At 50.5% G+C, this 22,091-nt stretch overlaps 4 protein-coding genes across 4 annotated transcripts; 2 read left to right on the top strand and 2 right to left on the bottom strand.

Annotated features, from left to right (window-relative positions):
- Positions 1 to 251: 251 nt before the first annotated feature.
- Positions 252 to 1,540, top strand: PV10_01814 (uncharacterized protein). The gene is made up of 3 exons (XM_016366059.1): positions 252 to 702; positions 755 to 1,185; positions 1,287 to 1,540. The coding sequence occupies exons 1-3, from the start codon at positions 523 to 525 to the stop codon at positions 1,372 to 1,374; spliced, it is 699 nt and encodes a 232-aa protein (XP_016229708.1). The 5' UTR covers positions 252 to 522; the 3' UTR covers positions 1,375 to 1,540.
- PV10_01813 (uncharacterized protein) lies at positions 1,425 to 2,814 on the bottom strand. The gene has a single exon (XM_016366058.1). It carries the CDS (start codon positions 2,646 to 2,648, stop codon positions 1,623 to 1,625), a length of 1,026 nt encoding a protein of 341 aa, XP_016229707.1. The 5' UTR covers positions 2,649 to 2,814; the 3' UTR covers positions 1,425 to 1,622.
- Positions 2,815 to 3,405: 591 nt separating this feature from the next.
- On the bottom strand, positions 3,406 to 6,732 carry PV10_01812 (uncharacterized protein; the record flags this gene model as incomplete). Its single annotated transcript, XM_016366057.1, has 7 exons — positions 3,406 to 3,670; positions 3,737 to 4,048; positions 4,115 to 4,238; positions 4,291 to 4,907; positions 4,969 to 5,133; positions 5,724 to 6,310; positions 6,361 to 6,732. 7 exons carry the CDS (start codon positions 6,730 to 6,732, stop codon positions 3,406 to 3,408), a joined length of 2,442 nt encoding a protein of 813 aa, XP_016229706.1.
- A 265-nt stretch (positions 6,733 to 6,997) lies between these two features.
- On the top strand, positions 6,998 to 8,149 carry PV10_01811 (uncharacterized protein; the record flags this gene model as incomplete). The annotated part of the gene is made up of 8 exons (XM_016366056.1): positions 6,998 to 7,052; positions 7,106 to 7,330; positions 7,390 to 7,409; positions 7,459 to 7,515; positions 7,573 to 7,649; positions 7,709 to 7,772; positions 7,826 to 7,908; positions 7,963 to 8,149. 8 exons carry the CDS (start codon positions 6,998 to 7,000, stop codon positions 8,147 to 8,149), a joined length of 768 nt encoding a protein of 255 aa, XP_016229705.1.
- Positions 8,150 to 22,091: the final 13,942 nt, after the last annotated feature.

Below are 22,091 nucleotides of genomic sequence, written 5' to 3'. Positions count from 1 at the left end.
GGAGCCACGCCTGAAAAGCACGTGTTGGTGCCAAGGCTCACCCCGTCGTCCCTGTGATGTCCACAGCCTTGTTGGGTGCCAGGGGCGGACGTTCCAAGGGCCCTTTAGGCTGCAGGTCTAACCGGGGAATGCAAACACAGCGGCAGCCGCCTGCCCCCAGCCACCGAACACCGGCGCCTCCTCTACCGTCCCCATTTGGGAGACACCAGGCTTGGCTTCTCTATTGGCTTGGCTGTCGTCGCCGTCGCAATCGCCATCCCCATCGACATCACCCCAAGGCTACCGTCTATCATCTTCCCTTGGACTACATGTCATCATCGCTCTCCCCTTGTCTTTGCACCTGTACATATCATACCTGTTCATCACCCACACCTCCATCTGCAAACCGAGGGCAACACACTTCGAATCCTAGACGCCGTCCCGCTTGACCACAGCCCTTTGGCGACACCTCCATCGATCCCTTTCCTCCAACCTCTTCTCCATCCAAGCACCCCCCATCGCCCTCCCCGCCCGCATTACAGCATGTCCAACCCATTAGACACCGATGCGGGCTCCGAGCTGTTCAGCACCTACGAAGCCGAACTGAAACTCGTCGAGGCCGATGTCACTCAAAAGTTGGACCAGATTGCCGAAGTGACAGGCGAGGAGCGCAAGGTGGCCATCCGAGGCGCAGAAAGGGCCCTTGATGAGGCCAAGGAACTGGTATGGGTTTCCCATGACTCTGTTTTGTTCTCGGCCACTCACTCTCCATCAGCTAGACCAAATGAACCTCGAAAAATCAAACATCCCCACTTCATCACGGTCGAAAGTCAACTCCCGCTTTCGCAACCACCAGTCGGACGTTGACGCTCTCTTGCGCAAACTAAAAGCCTTCCGTGACGAGGCGGCCGCAGACCGTAAAGCCCTCTTTGGCGATCGATACACCGACGATCCTGAGTCCGGCTCCCGCGATGCCCAGTTTGAACAACGACAACAACTTCTATCTGGCACCGACCGATTAGGACGAAGCGGTGAAAGATTGCGGGAATCCCAGAGGATTGCTCTCGAGACGGAGCAGATTGGTGCCAATACCCTAGCAGATCTCCACCAGCAAAGAAACGTCATTGAAAACACGCACCGGAACCTCTTGCAGAGTGAAGGTTATGTCGACCGTAGTGTCAAGACCTTGAGGGGGATGGCCCGTAGGTGAGATTCAAATGCCCCTTGTTACCGACCCCAGCAATACCCCTCTCTATCTGATCCTGAGTCAGTTTTTGATCTGGATCACCTACTAACCTCGACTGTAGGATGGCTACCAATCGGATAATCACCATTGCCATCATCACGGTACTAGTCCTATTAATCTTTGGAGTCATTTATAGCAAGTTCCATTGATGATCGGCGGGTTGGTGTGATTGGGTTCGGGGTTTGGTGTTTGATACCTGGCGTGTGTAGGATTGTCGAAACTTGGGAACCATCGCTCTAAAATCAAGAGCCCAGCGACGGTCTCTTTTTGGGATGAACGGTACATCATAATACAATATATACATTGTTTCCCATATGCGCGTACGGCCTTGTGTACAAGCCTCGTTTATGCTCCCATCTAGTGCATTGACCGAGCCTTGCGCGCTGAGCCCCAGTCGTCAACCAGTGAACCGTATGATGCCCAAGCTAGCATTCAATAAGACGCCGACCACGACGGCCATTTTCCTCCTCTGACTCCAGATACCCTCCTCCCGGACCCCCCACATTAAACATCCAATCGGCCAAAAGAATCCCATGACCGTCCCCCATACCATATCGTCCAGGGCGCCAATCTGCCCATCATCGTCCGCCACCATCCCACCACCAGCTCCTCCGTCTGCACCACCTGCGGCGTCGAGTGCTGAGCCTGCGCCGCTGGAGTTGTCTAGCCATTGGTCCTCCATGTTGCGCAGCGTATTGGGGCTGGGCATCGTGTCGGGGGTATGGGTGTGGGCTTGAATGGAGAGGAATTGCAGGCGCAAGGACGTGATTTCTGCCGAAGTGAAGCCTGCAGAATGGAGTCGGTCGAAGCCTCGAGGCGCCGGCGTTGTAGTTGTAACTCCATTTGCGGGACCAAAGGACGAGTGCTGGGGCAGCGTGGGAAGCGGCACTGCTCCTTGTTGCTCACTCTGCTCGGCGCCTCGCTGTGCAATGGCAACCTCGTCGGATAGATCAGAAGCAGAGAGTTCGACATCCCCGATTGAGCAGTGGATGTAGATACGATTTTCCCACGGAGCTGCGCCGCTCTCACGCACGGGAGATTTGCCTTTGTCTCCCGCCTCTTTACCTGTCGTCCCTGTTGCAAGCCCGTACGGCGCAACTGGTGTTCCTATTCGACTAGGAACTTTGGATCCAAGACCACCGACCCGGCTTTTGCCTTGCAGGGCCACCTGTAACGGAACATCGTCAACAAGGGCTTTTCCAGCGTAGATGAGGCGGATGCGACGTGTCCCATACTGTGGAGGGATACGTGACCGGATCAATTGTTTGAGGGTGGCAGTGTTTGCATAGAGAGAGCCGGGGATGGACAGGTGTAGATCTGGTAGCGATGCCGAGAAGCGGATGGTCAACTCGATGTCATTGTAGATGTTATGGGTGTGGGTGTGGGCGTGGTCGGCGGACGATTGATTTGGGGTTAGGGACATGAAGGCTGTGACGAGGTGGGCGGGTGGTTGGCCGCCACGGTCATGCTGGAGTTTGCATGAGGAGATACTCCGTGTTATGATGTCTAGCTTGTGGTGAAGTGATGTTCGAGATGGCGGGAGACAGAGTGACACATTATAGAGTGTAGGTTTGTATGACGGCCGAGGAGGTCAGAGGACAGGATGGATGGGTAGACTGTAAATCAGATAAGAGTCAGGGTCAGGCAGGTCATCGTCCTTCCGGCTAAGGTTTGGGGACAGGTCATGACCCCATCTTGCACCAAAAGGGGTCGGTGGATTATTCTGATCACTCCGAGGCGACCTCGTATGCTCCTCCTGCGACGCCCGCGGCGCCCCTACGGCCTCCCTAAGGGGTACCTGGCACTCCTAGATAGGTACCTAAGCTACCTGTACCTACCGGCACTTGGAATTGTGTTTATCAGGGTCAACTCGTTAAAGGAAAGCACGCGTTCTCATGTTGTAAGGGGAAGGCGACAACCTGATACCGCATTAGGATCTTGGCAATCACAACAACATTGTCCTCCAGGAATTGCTCGGCTGCTTTTCTGAACACGCCAGGCTTGGTGGTGTCCATCGACGTCAACTGAAGGAGACAACATCGGCTTCTCGGAGCGGGTCATCAATGCGATTCCGGTCTTTAGATGACGCCCAAAGGACGACTTCGCGGTCTATATTTCGTCTATCTGCCTCAATACTTTGGGATTATGCATTGGACGACTGGAAGCGCCACAAGCTTGGTTTAGAGAGATGCCCGCGCAGTTAGGTCACGATCCTCTGGTGCAATGGATGGTAGTTTTGGCTCGACCAATCCAAGTTCGCGGGCTATCGTCCGCGCAGTCCAAAATCCTGTCACAAACGCCAGGGCCAGGCCTCCAGCATATCCCAGGTTGCTGAACCCACCTGCATCCACTCCTGCTACCAGAAGCCCAGGAATGGGTGCTTTGTCTGCCGTGATTGCATGTCCGTTTCGATCGATTGCAATGCCTCCATAGGAGAATGTGATTCTGTGCGGGAAATGTTAGAGGAGAGGTCCTGCGACTCAAATGAAGACATCAAGGAGGGGAACGCACGAGGGCTGAACTTCCATCGCAAAGAAATCGGCTTCACCGTCAAGTAAAGAGTCTGGAGGCGGGCCAGCTCGCCCCACAGGAACGTCCAGACTGATCTTGGCATCATTCGAGGTCACTGCGCGGTGGTACTGCTCAATGGTGTGGCGGGCCTGCTGACCATTTACTCCCCATCCTTCGAGAATCTTGACCAAGCCATCCAAGGTTGGGGCACTCGCAACATTACAACCATGGGATCTAGCCTTTGCAAGACGATCAACGTCTCCGGCATTGGGAAAGAGAGCAGAAACGCAATGCTTGCGCCTCGTCTTGTCACTGTGAAGCAGAAAGGATCAGCCACCATCTGATGGAACTCGCCTGTCACCGTTCTGGACGACTTACTCAAAGAGCAGGAACCCACGACGATTGTCCTGCTTAGCCAAATACTGATTGACAACCTCGTCGCCCAGAGTTTCATCAGTGAATCTTCTCCCACTTTCATTAATGAGGAGACAATGCCGGCTCTCTGTCGGTGCAATTAGCTCTGGTATTCCAAGGTTAATGGGCTAGTAACTGACGGTATTGTGCAAGGGGCAAAAAATCATAAGGAGTGACAGCTTCCCTTCTTAATGGAGCAGCGAGCAGATGGCCATAGTAAGTCCCCATGCCACGGCTGTTACCCGCTCCCGCGGACGATGCAAGATTAAGACCGTCACCCACAGATCCTTGATTTGATCTCACAAAGATATTGTCAGCCCCTGGGCCGAGATGTTTCGATGTGAGGTCAGACGATCCTTGAAATCCTCCGGTCGCGAGAACAACTCGTTTGGCTCTGACCTTGAGATATTGCGGATCTTGACCATTCGACGACCACCGTTGAATTATTGCGCCCGAGACTCTGGATCCAGGAATTTCGTTGTCTTGAAGAAGCTTTATTACCTGTGTCCTGGTCCAAACCTCTGACCCTGTCGCACTATTCTTGATCCGTCTCAAATGCAAGTCATGGAGATGTGGGATTTTGATCGGGTAGCCGACGCCTATCGTCATGATCGGACTAAATCGCTGGGATGTTGGCACGCCCATCTGCCTCATCCACTCGACCGCAGGCAAGTAATCGTCCATCCAGGCTCGTTGCAATTCGCGGTCACCATCAGGGACCCATTGCCTCAGTGCCTCATAGTCTCGAGGACCCCAGCTGGATGAATCAGTCAGCTTCCAACACTGCGTGTGAAACATGTCAAGATAGAATCACTTACAACATGCCAGCAGAGTACAGAGAGGAACCTCCAATACTTGCCTGTTTCTCTACCACCAACACCTTTGCTCCCGACTCCGCGGCAAAGGCGGCGCATGCCAGCCCTGACATCCCGCCACCGCACACAAGAACGTCAACTGTGATTGTCTCCATAACTTCTAGAGCGCTTCAGATAGAAAATTAGCAAAGGCTGGTTGATAGTGATTCATACTCCAAGATTATTTAAATCAACTATTTACAATGTTGGGGATATACTACCTCGGTGCTTGTTGGTCTTGAACACGAGACGCGAGGCGCTGATCGTCCCACTCTGACCCAAAGTCTCCACCATTGGCCGGCATATTAATTTGAGACCGGACGAAAAAAGATGCAATCAACCCCTAATTCCGTACAACTACCTGGCGCAATAGAGCATTTCCATTGTCCCGGCATAAATTGGGTCTCATGATAGGTTGTGTTATTGTAAAATTTTGGCGGGGTTGCACGTGGTGAGTTTCTATGTCTACCACATCTCAAGGGATTCCAGCACGCATAATCATCTCGCCGGAATTATATTGTCCGACCACGATCCGCTGGCGATCACAGTCTGGGCTTTGTCGCCTTCTCAATGCCTTGAGATGGGGCCTGAAGCCCACATGCAGCAGCTACTTTCCTCCACGAGGCCATGCCACGCTCTGCCCACTCATCGGGGACACTACAATGTATCTCGAATTAGTGGTGACAATGTAAGTGAGGCATAAAGCCCGGAATGCTTACCTAGCATCCGTTTTCCACATGTCTGTATGGAACGCTTCCAGTGAGACCCAACCTCGGTAGCCTAGCTCAAAGACTGTCTTTGCAACCTCCAAGGCAGGTAGACTTCCACCATAACGAGACGGTTCGCAGGGGAAGATTCGACAGTTTCTAGATTGTGTCATGTAGGAAGGCTGGTTGAAATCGCGCCTGGGATAGTTCTTTTGCTCTGGATCTGCAACGGTAGCATCGCTCAATTGGAAGTATCCAATGTCACTTGGTCGAATGGTCTTTTTCATCTCATCTAGGCTGGCTTGGAGATTCTCCAGTCCACCAGGTCGGATGGGTGATGATTTATTGAAAGGATCTCCTGCTTCTTTGGCAGCAATGTGGAAAGTGTCAAGACAATGACGAACGTTGGGGAGGTCGACCAGTGCCACAATGTCTTGTATTTGCTGCCAGGTATCGATGTGAATTCCCCAGGCGATGGCCTCATACGCTACAATCTTGTCGTACTTGAGAGCCAGTTCACCAAGTCTCCGCATATTTGCGGCAATCTTGTGAATGTCTGGCGTAATGGTCTTCTCTAGAGGATAGATGCAAGAACAAATCTAGCTCACACTCAGCTAGGGTGTACCTTGTTCGAAAGGCAGAGACTTACTTGAAGGATTGGAGCTTCCAGAATCTGTAAGAGTTGCAACCAAAGCTCAGCCTCCTGTAGGCGCTCCTCGATATCTGCCAGTTCTACTAGGCCGTCGTAGGATACAAATGGGTTGACTGCGATGATTTCCAGTGACAGTGCGGTCGCCTTGGACTTGATATCTGCCGCAGCTGCACGAAGTCGATCTTCTCGACCAGATAGACCGTCATATTCGCCCAGAGCTGCATGGCTCTCAAGATCTTCAAATGCCAGCTCGACACCATCAAATCCATGTCGCTTTACTGCTTCAAGTTTCGTCTCGATGGTATGTCCAGACACGGCCTTCCCCAAAGCGTTGGTCGCGATCGCAATACGTACTCGTACCGATGCCATTGAGACGACGCATTAATTACCATTCCATTATACCGACATGTTACCACAAGTTTTGTGATGACCAAGTTGTCACTTACATTGTAACTTAGGCATGGGCCGGCAATTAGAAAAACGTTCCGGCGTCACGCCCTATCGATGCAGGTTCCACAGATCCTTGGGGCATGGTCAACGAAGCAGAATCTACTAGTAGAGAGGGAGTGAGTACCCAGAAGAGAAACAAACGAGAAGTTGTATCTGGAAGGTCAAGATTACAGTCCGGTTCGAAATGAATGGTCATCGCGCAGAAGTCGGCCTTGCCTCGAGGGTTGCACTTGTTACAGGTTTAGACCGACTCTTACTTTCTTCGAAATTTGACTGATCGATAATGTCACAGGTGGAGCGGACGGCTTTGGAGCCGCAATTGTTGACCGATTCAGTAGAGAGGGCTGCAAAGTCATCATGATTGATCTGAGTAAAGCGAAGGGCGAACAGCGGGCGAGTGCCGACAAGAATATCCATTTCGTCCATGGAGATGTCTCGCGTCGAGAGACCTGGGAAACCGCACTTGAGTACAGTACACGGCATTTTGGTCGGCTGGATGTCGTGATCAACAACGCTGGTAGGTTCAATGTCCCATAATAACAAGCCACGAGCGCTCTGCTAACTTGGATGTCTCAGGAATGACGTTTGACCCAAAGGTAGCCCAAATGGTCTTGCTTGGTGACACACGCCACTAAACATGCCCAGACTGTCCATGAGAAACCCATCGAGGAGTACGAGAAGACATTCAATGTCAATGTCAAGGTAACCGAGTAGTCCCTTGCACCAGGTGTGGCAAGCGAACTAATACAATTGGCAAAGCCCATCTTCCTGAGCGCTCAAGTCATTTGTCCTTTCATGCTCAAGCAAGGCAGTGGTACATTCATCAACATTACCAGGTAGAGCGACACAAGAAGATATTGTTGCCAGCTTCGAATACTTACGCAAAGACTGACAGCACTGGATGTACACGACCCCGGCCTGGATTCGCATTTTACAATGCGTCAAAGGCGGCTGTTGAGGTGCCGCTCTCTACCTTTGTATAGACCCAAGGAATCGCTGACTTCCCAATTAGATTGCAACCAAGACCATGGCACTGGAATATGCACCCACAGTACGGTTCAACTGCATTTGCCCGGCAGTTGGAAACACCTCCATGTGAGTGCCAATGCCTGACGTTTCAAGGAGGAGTGGCTTACAGTTGATTTGCAGGCTACGTGCAAGTATTGGTGAGGGTGAAGAGGCAAAAGAAAAGTTACGTCGTCTGGAGCAGATGCTCCCTATGGGCAGAGTGACGGAGCCAGATGATATTGCCAACGCGGCGTGGTTCTTAGGGACGGATCAGAGTTCTTTCATCACAGGATCAACAATTGCCGTGGACGGTGGGCGAGGAATATAGATTTGCTAGAAATTAAGAGAGGGCCGAGGGGCCCCATTCAGCCCAGCCCCTCTATAGGAGCTGATTTATTATTCAACGAGGTTCTTGTACATGCGGTCCTTTCACGGGAATCGTTCGATCAGTCCTCAGGTCTGGGTTTGAGACACGGGATGACATTCAGGTGTAGGGGCCCCCCGCCTGGATTTTCTCTCAGGTCGTAACTCCAGAACATGCCGAGGCCGGCTCCAAGGAAAACTCCTGGGCTTTGGACAAGGACAAGGGTCTTTTTGCTGCGGGGTCCCCACCAGTGTGTTTTCGCTTCTGCACGGCCCGAGCACTTTTGCCTTCAGCAGCACCTCTAAGGTGGGGTTGCCCCTGTGGGCTGAGACGAGCTGTGAGAGGATGTGTTATAAAGACAGAGGAGTGATAAGGGCAAAGGTGAGAGGGGCTTCTTCCTTGGCTCCACAGTGTGCTTTAGTGTCTTCTTTCTTCCTTCTTACATATCCTTCGGTCCTCAGAGCTCAATGAAGCCTCCACCACATCCACAGCTGTATCCAAGATGGCACCAGCTTGTGAGGCATGTCGCAACCTGAAGGTATCCATCATCTAGTCATGTTACAGGGTAACTTTAACACCGTCTCGTTAGATGCGATGTTCGAGATCTGGATGTTCCGAAGACGCCATTCATAACAAACAACCTTGCGATCGATGTAAGCGACACGGTCGTCCTTGCAATGTCCCTAGTCCCCGGCCATCTGGACGAAAACCTGGCTCCCTTGGTCGATACCGAGGTGTTGAGAAAGCATTGCGGAACATCCAAGCAGAGCTTCGCAAAGCTCAGAATTCATCTTCGAAATCTGGAACTAATCAATTGAAGGACTTGCCCGAAGATAGTCAGGAGCTACTCGATCTCTTGGTCACAAACACCATCAGCCAGCCCCAAAATGTCTCGACTGATTCCAGACCAGACGAATCTCAAACAAGGACCAGCACACCACCCACTGCTCAATCAAGTTCCCAGGCCGTACCTCCCCTAAGGGACCTGAGCCTTCATCCGAGTCCAGGTGGAGATCAGACCACCAACGCCCGGAGCGAGAACAATGGTACAATCAGTAATCCACTCGGATTGGTCGCAGATGCATGGGGGGAGGCCCAGGCATTCGATCGCTCTCCAAATACCACAATGACACATTTAAGTCCCGATAGCGGTACGACTCAACGTCTCCCAAATTCGTCCCCTCTCGAACGATTCAGCATGGCTCAGGATCTTTTGGCAAGCTCCTCACAGATTTCTATTGGCCGTAACCTCGACCGGTCCACGCTTGAGCATGGGCTCTCAACACTCTTAGGCGACGAGGTCCGTACCTGTCAATATCAAGATTATTTCAAGCGGTCAGACGTCACAGAAGATCGAGATACTGGGCCAGAGATCGATCCCGTTGACCTAGGACTCGTCTCCATGGAGGAAGCACATTACCTGTTCCCATTGTAGGTAACGATTCACTCGAATTTGATCTCCAGACACGTGCTAATCCACCATAGATTCTTCCAGCGCCTTCTCCCCATCAATGGAATTCTAGACCCGATGCTACACACTCCCGAATTCGTTCGCGCGAGGTCTGCTTTATTATTCACTTGGATCCTCGCCATCTCAGCCCAGTACGATCACAATTCAGGTCCTATATCGAAGCGACTGCGAATACATGGCGAGCATCTTTCTAAGCATGTTCATGCAAAGGGCTATAAATCCGTTGAAATCGTTCAAGGCTACTACATCTCCTTGCTTTCCGCAGCACCAGCAAACACCTTGGCTGAGGAAAGGTCATGGCTTTACACCATTCATGCCTTTGGCGTCGCGGCAGAACTGGGTTTAGACAGAAATGTCCGTTCGTCGAGATCTTCAACTCCCATGCATGCTCGTCAAAATAGATCTCAGCTCACATCTCGCCATATCTCAAAAGCTCAATTCTCAGCTGCACCGAGCGACGACAATGGAGACCTACCTGAAGACCCAGTCCACGTGGAAAGACTCGCACGGAATCGTGAACGAACTTGGCTCAGGATGCTACTCTGGGAGCGAGCACATAGCGCGGCACGCGGTCGAGTGAGCGCATTCCCTGAGACCGACTTGACTCGCAACATTGAATCATGGTCTCTACACTACCTTGCAGACCCACATGACAAGTACACTTGCGCCTTTATCCTGCTGCGGCGACACCTTGGGTCGTTGAACGAACAGCTTAAACGGCAACTGAATTTCCCTCACGCCTCTCGTCATTGGGTGCAGGAACTGTGTGACTCGACGCTCCAGCCTTGGTGCGCGACTTGGCTCGAGCGACCAGGACCTTCCATGACTCTGACACAGCGCGTATCGACGACATTCCTCCGATACGTGTACTTGCACGGAAGGCTGTGGACTTTGTCATTCGCACTGTTTGGACGAAACGGCGAATATCATGATGTCGGCGCCATCAAAGAAGACTGCTTTGAGGCCGCTGTCGAAGCCTGCGAAGTTGTCGTCCAGGATCTGCAGGAGATTGGCGAGCCTCTTTACTGTATGATGGCGCCAACCTGGGCAATGATCTCCTACACTGCCGTCCTTGCGATGCGACTGTTCCCCCTCTTGTACTCCGGCCAGGTGAACCGCGAGATCGAACTCCTGTCTTTGTTGACTCAGGTGGCTCTGCAATTGGAACGAGCGGGGACCACGCCGTCGCATCGGTTTGGTATCGCCGCGCTTCTGGGCCAGCATCTTTTCATGATCCTGCGAACCAGGCTCGAGCGAATTCTAGCCAATTTGCCGCCGCATACGACTTTGGCCACGAGATCACAAGAATATATGCCTTTTGATGCATCATGTGGCGACTCCGCGCCCTCAGAACACTTCTCGGGCGCTCCTGGCCAGCTCGACTTTCCGCAGAACTCATTTGATCCCTTCTCCTCAGCTTTCGATCCTTTTCTCACACTGCCATTGCTTCCTGGCGAAGAGGATGGGACGACTGATGGGTTTGCTGGTGTACTGTGGGACTGGGCTGGCCAGGGCGTTGGTAGCTTCACATGAGGACTTGCTTAAATTTGTAGTAATGACAATTATGGCGCAGATCGATGTAGATTACACTTTTCACATCTTTGATCAGCTTGAAGGCTATCATTAGTCATTTCATTTCCCCAACAAGGTTACAGCATCTAGCACGGTTAATGAACGCACGACAATATGTATCGTGAAGCTTTTCAGCTGAAGCGGATCTATTTAGCCGATCTTCTGCACATCCTACCATTGTTTATCTAGATTCACCTCTCTTCTTGGCCGAGCGCTCTCCTACAGCTTACTCAGTCGGACTTCACCTTTGATCGCTTTGTTCACAAAGTCTGGATCCTCCCTCAGAGTTCTGCCGAGCCCTATCATATCAACATCGCCTTTCTGCACGGCTTCGGCCATGCGATGACTATCGCGCCAACCCCCTGTTGTTCCAATCACAGCTCGAGAAAGGACTTTCTTGAATTCCTGCGCCCACTCGACAAAGTAGCTGCCGCGATTCTTTTGTGATGGTCGCTCGGCCAACTCCTTCATGATGTTGCCACGCCAAGCAGGGGACTCGTAAGTGCCGCCCGAGATATCGAAGAAATCAACACCAGCTTCCTCCAACCACTTAATGACAACGCACTGTTCTGCGAAAGACTGTCCCCCTTCAATGACTATATTGTGGAATACCGAGGTCAGCTGTTGCTTTCATGAGATTAAGGAAGTAGCTCGAAAGGGGTTCAATAGAGTGAGTTTCATCTTACAGTCCTGACAGTTAAATTTGACAGCAAGAACGAACGAGTCCGAAGGCAACTTGGCCTTGATAGCGTTTACAATTTGCAGAATGAATCGGGCACGGTTTTCAAGACTTCCGCCATACTGTTAACAAGCACTGATCAGCGGTGCTAGCTATGCAGACATTTTCCCGGACAGAGGATGAGCCCTGGAGTACGTACCTCGTCGGTTCTTCGGTTCGTCAATGGCGACAGAAATTGGTTCAGAATATAGCCGTGTGAGCCATGGAGCTGGAACAAATAAGTCATGGATCATCCGTTAGCAATTGAAAAGCTCACAATAATGCCATCAGCACCAGCTTTTGCCAGAACACTTGCTGCCCAGACATATCTCTCTACTAGCGCGTTGATCTCAGACTTGGTCAACGCCGTCGGCTTGCCGTAGGTCTTGTTCAAACAGGGCCGCAATTGTACGTCTGAGGCAGATTTGGGATGCTTGTTAAGAAACTCGGGCACTTGACGACCAGGAAATTGCAATTGCGGTAGACAGATTGCACCGCGTGACTTTGCTGCCTTGATGGCTGGGGCAAATGCCGCCACGGGATCCCACGGGTTTCGCGGGTCGAGAACAGCATTATTGTAGTTTTCGAGGTTGTCGCGGTCAATCGGGATGTTGCCAAAGCAGATCAGTCCCGCTCCTCCGTCAGCAAGCTCTGGAAGAGGTCAGTCTAGGGATCAATCTCATTTGACTGGTAGGGGTAGAGAGCGATTTGCGTGGGGGGTGATTAAGCAACTCACCTTGATACAGCTCGGCATATCGAGGCTTCGGGATCCCCGTCTTTTCAACGTCGTTTTCATCATATGTCGAAGCGTACTCGCTCAACGGTGTTCGGTAGATTCGGTTACGAATGACCTTCCCTGATAATTTGAGGGTAATAGGCTGCGTTGGAGCTTTAGTACTTTCAAAATCTATCTGAAATCACACTTGCGATACTCACCTGTGCTAGTGCGTGCAAAGACATTGTTAAGGTTTGGTTATACGATTTATTTCGAGTGAAGTTGAAGTGAAGTGAGAATGGATGAGGTAATATAGGGAGGGCTCTTAGGCGTGGAATCGATAGGCAAACTCAAGACAAACCAAACAACACGTTCAGCCTGCTCTGTAAATAAAAGATACTACCGAGGTCAAGATCCACGGAATCATAACTACCTAAACATTTCACTACAATCTGTCTGAGTCTTGCTCTAACTAAGGAAACATGCTTTTGGCTCTAACTAAGGAAACATGCTTTAGCCATAAACTACCCGCTATGTAACCATGAAATTCCGGGGAAGTTGGAATTAGGGAAATTGGAGAATTCCACACGTTCCCCCACACATGTCCGGTGGCCAGATTTAATGTCCGGGGCGGGATGATCGTCGAAGGACAGAAGAAGGGTGACATCGAGCGAGACCATTGTGAAAGACCGAAAGCTTGTTTGATCAACGTCAGCACGAAGGACCCAGTCTTTTCAGATTCGGACCATAGAGCACGACGAAGGGCGACAAAGCACAACCAGTGACATGTCTTCGGATCGCGCACTCACAACCTTTACAGTCGGAACAGACCTATGCACCAGCAGGAAAGACAGCGTAGTTCTCAGATCCAGAAGGACAGCTACCTGCCCAGATACCTCTTTTCAGGGACAAGAAGGGAATGGTGGTGCTCCTCTGGAAAGAGTACAAGCAGATTCAACAGCAGGAAATTGCACTACAAAAATCTGAACGATGCAGCAAGAATTCCTAGATGGGATACAAAGTTCGCCTACTGGCAGGAGATCTACAGTTTGGCGTCGCCCTCATTCGCTTGTCGTATCGCCAGAAACACTTCATTCAGGTCTTGCGGATCTGAATCTTGCTCAGTCCACAATCTCTGCTGTGCAACGTTGACACGAACCAGGACTTCTGTCCCAAGCATTGTGGACCATCCATTCGCCTCGGCCAGAGCCAACAGCCTGGTTCGAGCAGGATGATAACACATATCTAGTACTGCTCCCTTGGAGCTGCCATCACGGATAAACGCCTCGCAGATCCGCCAGGAGTTGATCTCACCCTCGTCACTCGGCACCCCATCAGGCACAGTTCCTACGATGATCTGAGGTGTGGATGCAGCGACCTGATCCTTAAGACTGGCAATATGACGTAGGCGGATTCCAGGGATGGTGCTCTGAATGCCGGCGACCAAATCGTCGATTTCGGACTTGAGCCTGTTCACCAAATATATTTCCGAAGGCCCGAACCATCTCCAGAGAGCGTAAATGGCACTTCGAGCTGCCCCTCCTGCTCCAATCACTAGGGCTGGCCGACTTCGCTTCTCCTGAGCCAGAGTAGGCAGGTTGTTCATGATGGTATCACGAATCCCGATGCAGTCTGTGTTGGTGCCGATGTAACGTCGACGACCTTCTTGATCAAGGCGGATGAAAACCGTATTGGCTGCTCCGATACATTGGGCTTCTTCCGTCAGATTGTCTAATAGAGGCATGAATGCCACTTTATTAGGCATGGTAACTGAAGCTCCAATGCAATCTGGCCGGCCAAGGACTTCTTGGAAACGCTTTGGATCTGTTGTCTCGCAAAGTCCATAGGTCCACGGCAATCCCGCGGACTTGAACAGTATCATATTGATCAGCGGTGAAAGTGACTTAGATATAGGTCCACCGAACAAATACACAGACATACGTTCTGACTTCGAAGATGGCTGGAGTGTTGATTTTCCATAGAGATTGAGGTCTAAAACACTCATTTTGACGTAGAATATAGCTCGCTGAGATCTTGGGGAAAGTGGTTGTTTGTTTGAAGTGACTCGAGCTATCGATATTGCAATTTTTGGCCAAGCCAAGTTCAACAGATGTACTTCCTTGATTGATTGCTGACTCTTTAAAACATTGTTTCGTATGCTTATGCGCCTACACGACCAGCGGATACTCTGTTCCACGTCGTCTAAATGTTTCTCTTCCTCACATTGGCCGACGGATTTCCTCCAAAGTTTAGACACCGGTAAAAGTTCCCCTAGCAGCCACGGGCCGTTAATTTGGGCTCCGGGGCAAATTTGCGGGGGATCTTCCATCAAACCTTCGAGAAGCAATGAAATTAAACACCCAATGACGTCTGTTCTCAGGGAATATAAACAAAATTGTCATTATCAAATCAATACGAAGCAGACCTCGCGATCGTATCTCATCCTGTGGAATGCTTACTGAACAACAACATCAGCAGCCCATTCGTCTCATTACACTACGAAGACAATGAGTAGCCGGCTGGCTATCCCTCGGCCAATTGGGTGGCCGCCAAAACATATAGACAATGAATTAGGGATCGCCACTCTATCACTGGGAAATTGGAGAGAACACAAGTTGACTCCACGACTAGAAGCCGCGGCAAAGGCAGGCTACCAGTGGATCGACCTCTTTGACGAATGCTGGGCTGCTTATCTTGAAGAGCATGGCCTTGACGGAGAGAAGCTTTGGGAGCAGACCGAGGACAATCTTAGGGTTGCACAAAAGCTTGGAGACTTGGTCAAATCATTGGGAATGCGAATATCTTGCACACAGCCGTTACGGAAAATTGAAGGGATCAAAGACCCAAGAGAACGTCGAGAAACCCTAGATCTGGTAGCCAAGCGATTCCCATTCATGCGAGCCTTTGACACCGACCTTGTCTTCATGTGCGCAAGCATTCGAAACGATCCCGGCGTGACTTCAGACCTTAAGACTGTTGCCAAAGATTTGGCCGAGATGGGCGATATGGCAGCGGAGTTTTCCAAGGCCGATGGAGGCCGGATGTTGAAAATCGGCTATGAGGGCCTTTCCTGGGCGACCAGAAACACCTGGTCTTCATCATGGGAGGCAGTCCGCTGCGCCAACAGACCCAATGTGGGACTGATAGTTGACGCTTTCAACGTCCTTGCTGTCGAATGGGCAGATCCATACAACCCGGCCCTCCATGGCCGGATATATCCCACTCTCGAAGAATCGATTGAGTTGTTGGCCCTATCACTTGCCTCGCTAGTGGCAAGCGTTCCTGGAGACAAGATATTCTTTTTTCAAGTGGGGGATGCTGAGCTTGTCGATCCCCGGACCTTTGCTGGCCCCACGGACTCAGAAACGCCAAAATTGCTACCCTGGTCTCGATCGCACAGACTGTACCCTTTTGAAATCGCTAGAGGGGCATACATGCCTGTGGAGCTTGTGGCTGCCGCGGTTCTTGCAACCGGTTACAAAGGTCCTTTATCCCTCGAAGTCTTCAACAGTTCTCTCAACGTATCAGGAGACACCGTTCCGAGTGAGCACGCGACTCGCGGCGTTGTAGGCCTAAGAAAGGTATTGGAGGCGGTGAAAACATTACCACCATTCTGGACATCTTCCAGCAATGTCACTGTCAAGGATCTGGTCCGGGTATATTGCGACAACAGACAAAGGAGGTCCAGTTTATGAAGGAACCGATGCTGCATTGAGGCTATAGAATCTGCAAGCGGTTGTGCTTATCAGGTCACCTACGAAGCTCAGGAAACTCTCTTTGATACTTTACAACTTGGCTGTAGGAGTCAAGACAATACCCTGGTCTCCAACGTCATAATCAATTCCCTTCTTCCAACCCATCCATTCTCGCAAGACTGCATCTCCGCCCTCACCTCGCTCCAGTGTTCTGATTTTCCACCCATCATGACTCGTGTCCACCGCCGGACTTTGCGACAAGGTGACTCCAGCACGTTGTTGATATCCCGCCATCTCCAGCTCTTCATGCGTTAAAACAGGAAGACAGCAAGCATCTGTACCATCAAAGATATCCTCCCACTCTTTCCGTGTCTTTCTCCGAAAAGTGTCCTGAAGCACGATTTTAATCTTGGGCCAATTCTGGCGATCATCTCGTTTGCCACCCCAATCTTGATCTCCTAGTTTCAAGCCTTTGCACAATGCGGCGAAGAATTGGGGCTCCAATGCAGCGACAGACATGTAGGTTCCCGGGTCTTTGCACTCATACACGTTATAATATGGGCATCCTCCATCGACCATGTTCTCCCCTCGAGGACGATCCCATTGTCCAGGAATCTTCTGCGACTGTCGTGGAGCTGTCGCAAGATAGGATACCCCATCCACCATGTTGGCCTCGACGATTTGACCACGACCAGTTCGTTCGCGGTAAAGCAAGGCCAGAAGAATTCCAGTGACACACATATGGCCACCACCTGCGAAATCTGCAAGTATATTTCCAGGCGGACTAGGAGGAAGGGTTCGAGTTTTTCCATCGGAGCTCACTTTTTCGGCTGGACCTAACATTTGCAGAACTCCTGAAACGGCGAGATAATTGATATCGTGTCCCGCCATAGTTGCGTATTTGCCGTCTCTCCGAAATCCTGTGAGGCGGGCAACGATCAGTTTCGGATTCAACTTGAGCAAAACGGTCTCTGGATCCAGGCCGAGCTTTTCTAGAACTCCCGGACGGAATGGGTCGATGAGAACATCAGATTTGCGAATCAAAGTTAGGAATGTTGTGCGGCCCGCAGGGGACTTGAGGTCGATGGTAATGGACGACTTGCCCCGGACAAGAACATCAGGGCTTGGTGTTGGTGGTGGAACAACTCTGTCAACGCGTAGAACGCTTGCTCCATAGTCAGCGAGCATTAAACCGGCGAACGGTCCTGGAGCAAGCCCTGCAAGCTCAAGAACTCGGATTCCGGAGAGACTACTCATGTTGGAAGTCTTGAGGAGGTAGTCCGCGGCAAGAGGGTCGTTCTAGACGGCTAAAGCGGGACTCAAGGTGTACTTGGAACACTTTCACTTGTACATAGATAGATCAAGAGAATACAGAAAGCTGGATGTATTTCGAAAGGTACTTAACCGACCCCCGGCCCGAGTAGGAGACCCTTGTCTGGATGCAATCTATTATAGTGCAAGTCAACCCCGCGTGTCTTGGAAATAAAGCGGAATTCTTCTCTGATCCCAAAGAGTTGTTGTACATATTTCCGACGCCGAGATCTTTGTGGAGACACACGAATCTCGGGGACGAAGTTCTGACACTTAGCGAAATTTTGGGCGAGGACAGAAGAGTCTGTCTTTCTGTGCCATATTACCCTGGCTACTCGCTCTACGGGTATTGATGTGGATTTCAGGTAGACTCCTAAGTCTCTATTATGATTCACCTTTAAGAAAGACCTGTAGACAATCTATCAAGTAGAACTAATTTATCCACTATTATAATCGACTACCGGCGGGCGTTTTTCGACCTTGGGTGTTGTCCTCTACACGAATGACCCCTTCTTGAATACATGTAACTAGCAATGTGCCATCCTTGGACCAGATCTTCTGGGTGGCGACTCCTCGACCGTCTCCAGCCCAGTGACTTGTAAGCTCTGAAAGCATCCACTCATCGGCCTTGATGGCCTTTGGAGCGTGAAACAGCATAGTATGACTGAGGGTCACCATCATACTGATGCGTGGTCTCCCATTATTTGCGGTCCTCCCATCATCCGGTAGAGGAATCCTTGTGTGAATTGGTGACAGCGCTGACAAGTCCGACTCTCCATCATCGAACTCTGTGAGTGGTGGCTTGACAAAGTTCCAGATGTTGTGTACGTGTGGAACTGTTCCGACAAAGTAGCTATCGCAAATGTATGACAGTGCAGATATATGCGCATGAATCCCACCTGCAGGAGATATCTTGCTAGTTGTCCTCGTCCATTGATGGATGCGTTTATCATGTGGATGACTCGAGTTCAGATTCGTCATGCCGACTTTTTTGTTGACATACGGAACACTAGTTTCGTCCAATCTAGTGCTCTGAGGAGGCAGAGAAATGTCTCGGGGCATTGGTTCTTGATGTACAAGGGATTTGCTGCTCGGAGTGGGTATATCGCGGGCAAAGCTGATGATTGCAATGAAGATAATTCTGTCTTTCTGACATGTACGGACTGTCCGTGTTGCAAAGCTTCTTCCATCACTACAGCGACTCACTCGGTATTCCAACATGTCGTCTGCGTTGCCCGCCAGGAGAAACTTGCCATGCATTGAGTGTACAGCAAAGTCAGTCGAGACGGTGGCCTGCGCAGCATTGATGCTCTGAGCGATGCCTATTCCACCATAGATCCCTTGAGCATCCGGTGGGTGCCAAAGTGGTGAAGCATTTCTGAACGTGTCAATAGCGGGAGGCAAGACGGGAACGACTTTCAGGATTTCCTCCATCGAGGAATTATCAGGATAGGCTGATTATAAGGCCAAAAGAACTTTTCATCCACAGAAAACCTCATAGTCCAAATGTTTTCGATTCACATGATTGAGAAGGACGAACAGGTCCAGCTGTGTCGAGAGTCTGCGCCTTGATACTGAACATTATCCGCAATACGTCCTTGACTCCGGAATTAACAAGCTATGCGTAGGTAGATTTCCGGCCGTCAATGTTCTTCGGTGCCTTGGACTGTCAGACGTTGCTGGGGAAAGTGTGATCCAGGTGTGGGCCATCACTAGTCGGCAATGAAGTATCGGGAAACTCAAAAGGACATAAGTTTCGAGGCTCACGATGACAACGCGTCGCTGCGAGCCTTGCCCAGGACTCAAAGAGAACGATTGGTGTGAGTTTCAACTTTCCGGCGCAAAGGTCGGCTCGTTAATTTGATGCCCGGCAACTCTAGTCCGACTTCATGTTACACATGGCAAACAAACCTGCTTACCTGATTTTGCGGGGTTGGCTCATGGAGGGGTTGACCAAGCTTCTCGGCGCATTGTTGTCGTTTCGAGACCCATCGAGATATCTCCATTGTGAGGTATTCAGCATTGCTGTATCGGAATGTCTGTCAAGTCAACTCGCCGTTTGTCAATGCCAGACTCAACTCACAGATATTCAAGCAGAGAACACGGCGGATGAACCTACTTGAACCTATAAAACTTATAATACGACAATCATGGCATTAGACTACCGTAGCTAATCTCCTGTACATTGACCATTTTTCTACGGACATGGCGTTTCAATTCTATGATTAGCGCCAAGCAGGGGCTATAGTATTGGAGAAGGGGAATAGTTCTACACCACCGGTGTAAATGGACGTACGCACGAAGTCTGGTACGTATCCGGTTCATGTGCTTTGACGCTTGATATCTATGCCTGTGGCGGAATTAACCCATTTCCGTACTAAATGAAGGCCTATAGCCACAAAAGAAGCTAGCGGACAGATTAAAAGTATACATTGACGTGATTTGGTTATCCCTCTGAGGATTGAAAGGGACAACGAACAATTTGCACGTGTCTGGCCAACATGGCTCCCATATACTCCTCACAAAACGTGCCTTTGCGGACTGATCGCTCCATTACCCAGTTTATGTTGGAGAATGTCTGCCACACTGATCCTGAAAAGGTGATCTGCGAGGATACTCTCACCAACAAGCAGACCACATATGGTGGTTTGCGAGAGGAGGCTTTTAGAGTAGCCCAGGCATTACGCTCAAGTCATGGACTCTGCGAGAACGATACTGTCTCAATTGTTTCACGAAGCTGCGTGAGTTTACCTTGCTGAACCTTTCCCAATATGTCGAACTCGTTGAATGCAACCTCGGGGGGAAGACTGAATTTTCGCTGGACAGGTTGACTATATCCTTGCTGCTCATGGAGTATGGGCGGCCGGTGCTATTGTCAGGTTCGTCGGGTGTCCCTGACCCGTTTCTAGCTACTGATATGATGTGGCAGTACAATCAACCATTCCAATACTGCAGAGGAACTTGCATACGCGATCAAAATCATTAAGCCGAAGATCGTCATCGCGGATGCTTCGATCTTGAAGAAGATGAGCGAAGCAGTCCGTTTGGCTGGGAATGTGACAGACATCACACTCGTGACTTTACTCGATAGAGTTCCAGGACACCCCTACGTATGTTGAGCCTCGACATCTGTGCACAATAGCGGTCCGGCTGCCAAATCATGCTGATGGAGACCAGTTTCCTGATGACTTCCTGAAAGATAACAAGCGAATATCTCCTGAAGTGTATGTCTTGGACGGTAAAGACGCGCGGCAGAAATGTGGTGCGGTTGTGCTCTCAAGTGGTACGACAGGTTCACCCAAGGCTGTTATGCTCTCACATCACAATCTTATTGCTATTTGCGAGATGCTACGTTACCATAATGAGGACAATTGGAGAGGAAGTATGAGAGAGATATTCTTTCCTGTAAGCGTGGACATTTCTTTCATACATCTGAGCAATCTTGACTAACGGTTCATTCATAGCCACGTATGTTGCATGACATGGAGGAAGTCCCCGGTCAGGGTATCACGCTAACCAAAGGCCAGTCTCACACATCTATGGGCTCTACGTCTGCGCACTGATGGGTCCATGGCTGGGGTCTTACATCGGTCTCATGCATTCTTTTGACATGGATTCGTTTTGCAAGGTACTACCTATGGACCTCCCGCCTCCATAATTCGTGAGCTTACTATTCCTGATATCTAGTTACTGCAAGACAAGAGGGCGACCCTTGCTAGATTGGTGCCCACAGTGGCCCTAGCCTTATCGGAATCTCCTATTGTGTCGAGATATAAATACCCAGATCTAGAGTATTTCTCCTGCGCAGGAGCTGTCTTGAAGGTAAATCTGCCAACAAATCCCCTTTTGGACGCAACAGGAGAGGTAATGTCCGTTGATAGCCCAATGTAGCCACGAAGTTGAGGAAGCAGTTTCCCAGGGTTGCCTTGTGTCAAAGTAAGTGGCAAAAAGCACCTGACTCACTTTGGGTTAAGTCGAATCCTTTCTGACTTGAGGTTTTTCCTTTCAGCATATGGTTGTACCGAAACCTCTTCATGCATTTCACAGAGCGGTGTCCGCGACGAAGGGGCTCCACTTGTAGCAACGGGCACACTGCTTTCCAATATCGGCATCCGGTTTCTAGACGATGACCTTCGAGATGTGCCTGTCGGGACGCCTGGAGAAGTTTGTGTCTCATGCCCAACCATAATGATGTAGGTCATGCCAAACAAAGGGGTGCCGACATGGTGGCAATGCTGACATCCAATGATCTCCACAATAGGGGCTATAAGGACAACGAGGAAGCTACTCGTGAGAGCATGCTGAAACCAGGCTGGTATCGGACCGGTGATGTCGGGTTCCTTGACAGCAATGGATATCTCATCATCATTGATCGAATCAAAGATGTGATCAAATACAAAGGGTATGTGGACCACCGTGAGCGC

This window comes from Exophiala mesophila (genome assembly GCF_000836275.1).
Source record: "Exophiala mesophila strain CBS 40295 unplaced genomic scaffold supercont1.1, whole genome shotgun sequence".
In the NCBI taxonomy this organism is placed as follows: domain Eukaryota; kingdom Fungi; phylum Ascomycota; class Eurotiomycetes; order Chaetothyriales; family Herpotrichiellaceae; genus Exophiala; species Exophiala mesophila.
The sequence above is the reverse complement of the archived record's forward strand: the minus strand, read 5'-3'. Positions and strand labels throughout refer to the sequence as shown.